This window comes from Myotis daubentonii, chromosome 9 (genome assembly GCF_963259705.1).
Source record: "Myotis daubentonii chromosome 9, mMyoDau2.1, whole genome shotgun sequence".
In the NCBI taxonomy this organism is placed as follows: domain Eukaryota; kingdom Metazoa; phylum Chordata; class Mammalia; order Chiroptera; family Vespertilionidae; genus Myotis; species Myotis daubentonii.
This window is the reverse complement of record NC_081848.1, coordinates 17,347,507-17,357,340: the sequence shown is the minus strand read 5'-3', so window position 1 is coordinate 17,357,340 and position 9,834 is coordinate 17,347,507. Positions and strand designations below refer to the sequence as shown.

Sequence of the window (9,834 nt, the reverse complement as noted above, 5' to 3'; positions counted from 1 at the left end):
ATGGGTGACTCTGGTCATTAAGGATTATTCTCTTCCTTCCAGCTGTCAAGAAATTCTCATGGTATAAGAGTTGCTGTGCTCCCCTGCCAGGACCTCCAAACAAGCTCTCTGAAGCCCATTTACTTTGCACATTCCCGGCACACAATGCTGTTTCATTGTGTTTTCAGATTGAACCTGCCCGTTGTTTTTACTTGGATTTCTACACGCAGAACACACTGGAATTAACTGCATGTGGGATAAGGGGTCTTGCTAAAGTTGTCTTCAGTTATTGTCCATTTTTGCTGCTTCATGGTGAGGATGTGGAAAAAGTTTTGGGTGACTAGAGGAAATAAAAATGGGAGTATCCATATATGATGCAATTATACTTGAAAAGACACTGGAAAATGTACTACTGGTCAAGGGTACCCAGCCAATCAGGCTGGGCGTTTCACACAGGAAAGGAAATAAAGCAGCTGCTCACGATTGTCCTGCTAGCGTGGTCTTTTAAGAAACTGGACAGTGATTTCCCGAAGTCCTGGGGACCAGTGGGTAAAGCACAGGCAACCACTGCATCAAAAGCCACATAAGAAGGATTCTGAAATGTCTGGACTTTTAAAAGCGAGGAATCAAAGTATGAGGGGAAATGGCAGCAAACAGTATCAAGACTCACCTACTCAAAGAAGAAAACAGTGGGTTCCCCAGCCACGTGGCCAAGCAGCACAGTGCCTTGAAGAAATATGAAAAAAACAAACTTCATCCCAGAAACCAGGATATTTTACTGTGGACCTCTTTCATGAAGAAGACCTTTTATCTTTGACAAAAACCACGGTGCCATGATCCCTTTTAATAAAGACACAGAGTGCTTTAAGTTTGTCTAATGCTCAATCCATGTTGACATTTTCTCAATTGCCTTAAAATGTCTTTTTTGGTTGGTTTTGTTAGGTTCGTATTGCAGGAAAAGAGAATCAAGCCGATCAGAAAGGGAAAAAGAGGTTTTAATCCATATTCTTGGGTGAAACCCAGGAGCCCCAGAGACAGGGCCAGTGAGTTTGCGCCAACAGGGAGGGGCGGCACTTCTTTTATACAGGTTTAGTGAGGGGCCCGAGGCCTGAGTTGAGGAAGTTCCTGCCACAGGGGGTCGGCAGGGCATTCAGGAATGAGTCAGTATATGTGTGGGGGTCATTGTGGATTCAGGGAGGAGGAGGAGCCGGTATCTGTGTCTGGCATGCTGATCTGTAAGAAATTCCAGGGAGGGTCGATTATCTCATTACACATCTGCTTGTATCCAATCCTGGGCTCTCTCCAAACTAACAGGTTTGTTCACATCAGCAACAAAGGGATCCCAGACCTATAATGCTTTCTAGTTAAAATCCAGTCTGACCTAAGGGCATTGTCTGCCCTGGTGGTGGGATGTGGCAATGACCTGGGTGTGGGGCGTTTAGGACCACTCTCAAGGTCATATCCCCTCTTTTGTTCTCTTTATCATGCACCCAAGAGGCAGCTCCATGCCCCGCCCAAACTGCAGACAGCCCTCCAGGGCATCCAGTGGGGTTGATTTTCTTCTTTGAGCCTGAGAAAGACTCAAGGTCACCTCCCAAGTATGGAAACTTGTAGTGCTGCCTATTCCAGCTCAAGTTAATTAAGACTCTGCTCACTGCCTTGTGGGGTAGGGCTGGGGGTAAAGTGGTGAAGAGGTCTCTGGCATGGGGCCAGGGGGGCTTGGGGCAGTTCCTCAGCCTTAATCCTACCAGCTGATCTTAGCCTTTAATAACATTAGCTGTTGGAGATTTAGATCCCAGCAAAGAAAAAGAAACCAATTACCACCAAGCTTCTTTGCCTCCTGTCCTTTTCCAGCTTCTGTAGGGTCAAAGGCAAATGGCTGAAATGTATGCCACCGAGTCTCAGAAAGATGGTACAGGTTATTCAATCCAGGCTTCCAACCAGCAGGAGCCCTTCTTTGCTTTCAAAATAAGTGATTCATTTTTTTACTAGAGAGAGGAAGGGAGAGAGAGGGGTGGCGAGAAACATGGATATGAGAGAGAGAGAGAGAGAGAGAGAGAAAGAAAGAAAGAAACATTGATCAGTTACCTCCCAGCCACTCCCTGATGGGGTATGGAACCTTCAACCCCAGTGTGTGCCCTGAGCAGAATGGAACCTGCTTTTGCTGCAACTGAGCCTCACTGGCCAGGGCAGGAGCCCTTCTTTGAATGAGAACTAACACCTATACCAGCAAGTGCTCCAGTGACCCAAATCCGCATCTCAGGCTCCAAATCCTCCTCCCTCTGTGGTTCACGTGGCCTCTGTGCAGCCCTCTTCAGGGCAGACCTTAGGATTCTCATTGTTCGCACACATCCCCGTGCCTTTCATCACCACCCTCTCTCTGTTGGGAGTTTTGCCTTCCGTTGCACTTTATTTTCAGTAGAAAGAGTCTTGTTGCCTTAGTACAATTAGATAACAAGTGTACAGAGCTAATAATAGCTGGTATTTTAGGACTTACCATGTGTCGTGTATTTCTCAGGGCTGCTGTATTTCCCTGCCAGGCTGAGGGGTCAGGAGGCTGACAGTGTGACTCACAGCTGTTCTTATCTGGGCTTCCATCTCCACCCAGAGCCCCACAATATCCAAGATACATTTAATAATATTTATTGAGTTTTTGGTGAGTGCCAGCCATTTCTTAGTGATCCTCTGATCCACAGGTGGGGAACGTCCTGCCTGAGGTCCATATAAGGCCCCCCAAATCATTTGGTCTGGCCCTCCCAAGGCATAGGGGTAATTTAAAGGTTTGACCAGATTGCAGCAGCCTAGTTGTCAATAATTCCATTTCATTTTGTATGACCCTCAAAGGATGTTATAAATATCCAAATGGCCCTTGGCAGAAAAAAGGGTCCTCACCCCTGTAATGTAATGTATTTACACTTCAATATAGTCCCTGGAACACTCCCTAAAAATACAATTACTTCCCCTTTCCACCACTTAAAAGAAATCACAAGTTATCCAATACTTGGGTACATTAATCAAATTACAAAAATGTCGTCAATCTCATGTGAAAACAATGATTCTTGTGAACACAATTGCTTTTTTCCCATTGGTCATTAGAGTAGCATCTCTTCCTGTTTCTTTGCCCTTTAATTTTCTTTGCCATAAATAAGCTCTTCCTAAAATTGTTCATATTTCTATTGCATAATCCATTAATTTTATTATCTGCAAGTATAGATTTTTCATTGCATTCTAAAAACAAATTACTTTCTGACTAAAATGACAGATATGACATGCTGACAGTAAATTCCCTCATGTTCTGTAATATAGCAGAAACACACTACGCACTAGCAAGTACTGACACATTATTGTTGGCCAAAGGGCAGAGCTGTCTCCTTCCAGCCTCTGGTCTGAGCTTGCCCATCCGTCAGTTAGCACGTCATCTTGTGTTATGTGTGTTTCCATTTAAAGACATCTTAGTTGTGACTGGCTTCTTTCACTTAGCATAACATGTTAAAGTATTATGTGTGCTATATTCTACTGTATGGGTACACCACATTTTGTTTACCCATTCATCAGTTGATGAGTATTTGGGTTGTTTCCGGTTTGAGGCTCTTATGAATAACGCCGCTATGAACATTGTGTACAAGTTTTTGTGTGTGAACATGTTTCCATTTCTTTTGGCTATGTGCCTACAAGTGGAACTTCTGGACCATCTGGTGACTCTCGTTTTCCAATGTGGCCCCCCTATTTTACATTTCCACCAGCAATGTACGAGGGGTCCGATTTTTAAACATTCTCATGAATGTTTTTTATTTTATTTTATTTTTTTAATCTTTAATTTCTTTATTGGTTCAGGTATTACAAATGTGTCCTCATCCCGCCATTAATCCCCAACCTCCCCCACGCCCCCACACTCATGTTCTCATCCCCCTGTTGTGCATGTCCATTGGTTTGGCTTATATGCATGCATGCAAGTCCTTTGATTGATCTTTTGCCCTTACCCCCACCCTCCCCTACTTTCCCTCTGGGGATTGATAGCATGATTGCTGTTTCTCTGTCTTTGGATCTGTCCCTGTTCATCAGTCTATGTTGTTCTCCATATTCCACAAAGGAGTGAGATCATGTGGGATTTATCTTTCTCTGACTGGCTAATTTCACTTAGCATAATGCTCTCCAGTTCCATCCATGCTCTTGCAAATGGCAAGAGCTCCTTCTTTTTTACCGCAGTGTAGTACAGTATTCCATTGTGTAGATATACCAGGGTGTGTTTTTTTTTTTGGACTGCATTTCTGTGAAAAGTCCCTCCGCCCACCCCCCATAGGCATATCCCTGGAGGCCTATCCCTACAAATGCAGATTGGTGACTGCCTGGGGCAAGGGCAGGAGGAGAGGGAGGGGGCACTGGGAAAGGGAGGTGACTGTTAATGGGTGTGGGTTTCAAGTCCTACAATTGGCTCGTCTCTGAGGGGGCGTGGATAGGCCCTGGGGTGCAGGGCTGGACTTTAGGGCGGACCCCAGCCAACTTAAAACCCCGCTGAGGCGTGGTGGCCCACGCTGTGGTGGCTGTTACGCGTGGAGGCATGGAGGAGTGCGCTAGCCTCTGCCGCTTGGGCTCTTCGCGGGGATGTCGGTGTCGTCAGGAGCGCCAGGGCCCAGCTGAGAAGGCAAAGGCTGAGGGCAAGCGGTGTCCTCAGAAGCGCCAGCGCCCAGCTGAGATGGCTAAGGCAGAAGGCAAGCGGTGTCGTCAGGAGCGCCAGGGCCCAGCTGAGACGGCAGCGGCCCAGGGCAAGCCGGCCCCGGCACTAAAGCCCCTCGAGGCGGACGTGGCAGCGCGTTGCTGTGCGGGGAGTGGAGGAATCCCGAGCCCCAGGCCGCCCCCGCACTGCTCGCTGCAGGACCTGCCTGTGGAGATGCTGGTGGAGATTTTCGGCTCGCTCCCCGGCACCGAGCTGGCCAGCCTGGCCCTGGCCTGCACCAAATTCCACCACATCCTGCACACCGACAGCATCTGGAGACGGCACTGCCGCGAGGAGTTTGGCCTTCGGGAAAACTTGCAGAACCTGGAGACGATAGGTACGTCTTATCGAGAAGTCTATGCGAAGCTGTTCCACCCATACAGACACATTTTGGGATTGTGGCAGCTAGATACTGAGCACTATAGAACACTGCTGAATGTCGTGGTGGACGGCGTAGGCATTACTGGTTGGACGTACGGGCCTTGCCTTAACTCCCATGTTGGATGGCCCGCTGCAATTCAAGCCCTCGTTCAGAATTCGCCTGACGGAGACGAAATCAGCCGCGGTGGAGTGCATGGAAGGCCGCCACAGCAGGCCCCACAGCCGCCACTTGCAGATTCGGAAGAACAGGTTCAGCACCCGGTGCAACAAGACAGACCACCTTAAGGATTTACCAACGCGGCTTAGGGAGGAATGGGGGCAGGTGCTGGCTGGGAAGGACAGACTGCGGTATGACTGCCTGACCTACCGCCGCCTCTACCTCCCGCCCAACCACCCGGACGACCTCATCAGGCCAGGCCTCTTCCAAAGCAAATACCATCGCTTTGGCGTAATGATTGCCATGCTCAGCTTCCATGGGGAGTATGCCAGGGTCACGAACATCACGGGAAACTACAAGGAGACGTTAGAGATCCACCTCATGCGCCGCATCCAGCTGGGAGATGGCAAGATCTTCCGCAACTTCAACAAACTCTACCGCGTGGTCCTGGAGATTGAGGATCAGGTGATCCGGGAGCAAGAAGACGGGACTGAGGAAAGCGGGGGCCATGGCTGGCAGAGCCCTGCCCGGCCCAGCGTCGGGGAGTCCGGGGCTGCAGCTTTGGAGGAGCAGCCTGTTCCGTTTGTTCTGCCTGTGCGCGTGCGCTCCAGACGCCAGAACTACCCCTGAACCTGCAGGATGTGTTTCTATGGCGTGAACATTGCTACCCCATGTGGCTCAGGCCACGCCATGCGCTTCCATGGAGTCTTCATCCTGTTCGATGAGAACCACTTGGGGTTCATCTGCCTGGAGACGAAATACTTCACCCTGTTCGGCAGAGTCCAGAACACCTTCCAGAATGTGGAGGCGCCATCCCCGCGGGCCTTCCTGAAGATGCTCAAGAACATTGGGTCCCGACCCCGTAGGAGGAGCAGCTTGCATGCACTTTGAAGACTTGACCTTCTAACCAGGTTACCCATCTTTGTTTTTTGAATCCTCACCCAAGGATATTTTCCCATTGATGTTTAGAGAGAGTGGGGGAGAGAGGGAAAGACAGAAATAATCGATTTGAGAGAAACACATCAGTTGTCTCCTGCCCAAGCCCGGACCAGGGCCAGGCTGGGTAGGGGCCACCAATTGAGGTAGAAATAAACCTTAGACCAGTGGTCTCAACCTTCCTAATGCTGCGACCCTTTAATACAGTTCCTCGTGTTGTGGTGACCCCCAATTTCATTGTTACAAATTGAACATAATTAAAGCATAGTGATTAATCACAAAAGAAATAAATAAACACATCTTAGTTAATATATATTGTTTATTTATTAATATTAAACTCATGGCCAATAGCAATAGAGTTCATTCCTTAAGGAAGCTTATCTAACTGATACATTATCTCCATAGAGCATAGCTAGTGCTTTGGCACTAAGGCTGCGGGCTATTTTAAACAGCAGGGCCACAGGCTCCTGGGATGGCATCTTCAGAGACAAATGGGGACTGTTCTCAGTCCTCACGGGGATCTGAAGAAAAGAAGGAACATGGGGGAAAGGCAGAAAGCAGCTCCTCAGACTCCAGCAGTAGCAGTGAAGATGCCAGCAGTTCCAGCTCATCTTCCTCCGGGGTGGGGGCGGGGGGACACCTCTGACTCAGACTCCAACTGAGCTTTGTTCATTACTAGGAGGCAGGACAGAGAACTTGCCAACAGAAGTCTTTGGCATCTGTGTACACTGCAGGGCTCTTCTCCCTGTCCCTGTTTATTGCTTTACTTCTTCCTTCCTTTCCCCTCCTCCTCCTCAATACAGAGTAGGACGGGTTGGCAAGCGGGGAATTGGGACAGAACTCTCAATATCAGGTCCACACACCTGGGAAGAGAGGTCCCTGCTGGGAGGAGAAATATATCTGAGCCTTTACTGGGTCCCCCTACACCAGTGATGGTGAACCTTTTGAGCTCAGCGTGCCAGGATTTTGAAAAACCCTAACTTAATTCTGGTGCCGTGTCACATATAGAAATTTTTTGATATCTGCAACCATAGTAAAACAAAGACTTATATTTTTGGTATTTATTTTATATATTTAAATGCCATTTAACAAAGAAATCAACCAAAAAAATGGGTTAGCGTGTCACCTCTGACACACGTGTCATAGGTTCGCCATCACTGCCCTACACCATCAGTACCACTCCCTCTAGGAGCCCCAAGCAATGAAGGATCTTGAAACAGATGATTGGGCAGCTGTGAGGAGCACACTGCACTGGACTGCGTATTTGTGAAGAAATAAGTTTTGCTTTCCTCATTTTCTGTCTTCCAGAGGTGGTCGGGGGGCCACTCTGAGCCTGTGACTCCTATATTCTCTGTAAGAACTCTACCTCTGGACTCTCACACTACATCTGGTGTGAGAAAGGAGTTGCCATTCTTTATGTGAGAGTGGGCAGCATCATGTAGCAGGCAATATTTATACATGTATAGTTAACTCTGACATCTCGATAAACTTTCTTACTAATTTCATATAAAATTATATTTTCTAAGTTTAGCTGTTTCATTTGAATGAGGGCCTCCATGGAATAAATGTTTTATAATTTGGAGCACTGCTTCTCCAAGTAGTGTCTGCATTTGTTCTTGGAAAAACCTAAATTCCTTCCTTTTGCTCCAGGTTCAAGTGAATCTCCAATTTAGCTTTCAGGGTTGATGGATGTATGAGTGGATGTATGAATGAAGAGATAGATAGATGATAGATAGATAGATAGATAGATAGATAGATAGATAGATAGATAGAAATATAAAGATACCTGGATAGCCCTGGCTGCTGTCCTCAGTGTTTAGAGCATTGGCCTACACTCCAAAGGGTCTTGAGTTCAATTCCTGATCACGAGCACCTACCTGGGTAGCAGGTTTGATCCCTGCCCCCAGTTGGGGTGTGTTTGGGAGGCAACCAACTAATTTGTCTCTCACATAGGTTTCTCTCTCTTAAAAGCAATGGAAAAAATATCCTCAGGTGAGGATTAACCAAAAAAATAAGGTATGCGGATAGATACATAGAAAGATATAGACGTGTAAATATACACTATTCTGTTCTACTGGTCTGCCTGTGAATTACTGTGGCAGTACCACATTGCTTTGATTATTTGGTTTGCATATGTATTTGAAAATCTATTTAAGGTGAAATTAAATTAAATCCTTCCCCCCTGTATATTCCTGACTATTTCCATATTGTGTTCTCATGAATGTAAGCAAAATAAAATAATTGTGTCGTTTTTATATGAAAACCATTAAATTTTCAGCATTTCGATAACTAGATATCTTAGTGAATTATTAAGTGTTTTTCTAGATAAAGTTCATTTTACAAAGTAAAGGCAGCATTGACATGTTTTATACCTCTAATCCTTTCTCTTTCTACAAGTGTTGGTTGGAATATTCAGAACAATGTTAAGTAATAACAGTGATATGTGCTTGTCTTGCTTCAGACTTTCAAACTCATGTTTAAAGGACTTGCAACTATTGAAATTATGCTGATTAATATTACGTTTAAAATAAACTACATAACCTAGTCAGGAAATGCCTGTGGGTTTATATTACTGTTTTCCCTGCATAATGTGTATTATTTAACACACAATTTCCATCACCCACTCAGTGTGGACCCAGGAGAAGCGCTGGGTAATGTGTCTGAGCACCTGGAAGGGTGTCCCTTTCCTCTGATCCACTTGCAGGAGCATCTGAACTGCCTGGTGGTGGCCATGCTACAGAGGCCCCAGCAGAGAGTGGTGGTATAGATGTCAGCCAGCAGGTGGCAGCGGGGCCTGGCTGCAGCTAGGTTTTCATTCTGTCTTCCTGCCTCTGTGTGTGTGTGTGTGTGTGTGTGTGTGTGCGCGCGCGCGCGCGTGCGTTTAATTTTATCAAATTGAAAAATACAGAAAGCCCAGAATCAGATCCAAGCCCCAAAACTCTAAGATACCTCAGATCTGTTATTTCCATTTTCTGTACCTGTGTCTTCATTCTTTTATTCTCCTCCATATCTTTATTTCCCCTTCCTTTACATATTTTACTCTCATAGCATGCTTTCTGTGTAGCTGTTTGGATGCATAATTTAAATATGATTTCGCTAACCAACTTTAATTGTATGATGTGATAAGCTTTGAATAGTGTAGAGTTGTGTTGAAAAGCAAATTCCAAACTGTAGCTATATGTTAGGCGACACAACAAAAGAAATGAGTGTCATTGAAAATGAGCATATTTTTGAAATTATAGCAAAGCTTCATATTTAATCAGGAAAATGAATGTTTCTTTGCAGAGTGAGATAAAATTAAAAGGCCATTTGGGCTTACTCCCCACATCTTAGATATTGCTGTTAATTGATAGCGATGTTGTGTCTCTATATGTATCAAACTGGGGAAATAATGCTCTTAGAGGTCCCTGGAATCCATTAGGTAGGAAACCATAAATGAAATAATATTTGGGAACACAGTGAAAGGATATGGTTCCATGATACTGACCCAAAAATATAGCTTCCCTGTCCAGAGGTTTCTTAATATTATGAAAAATGGTGAAGAAATTGTCAAAAGGATGTTCTATTTCACAACACAAATGTAACATACTCATACATCTAGATCCCAGGATTGCCTACCCTTTCCCAAATCTAACCCCCTCTCCCAAAAAAGTAATCATATGCTGGT

At 45.7% G+C, this 9,834-nt stretch overlaps 1 protein-coding gene across 1 annotated transcript; it reads left to right on the top strand.

Annotated features, from left to right (window-relative positions):
- Positions 1-4,537: 4,537 nt before the first annotated feature.
- LOC132242030 (F-box only protein 31-like) lies at positions 4,538-6,122 on the top strand. The gene is given in 3 exon segments (XM_059710961.1): positions 4,538-4,621; positions 4,748-5,194; positions 5,196-6,122. Coding segments are annotated over 3 exon segments (1,458 nt in total).
- Positions 6,123-9,834: the final 3,712 nt, after the last annotated feature.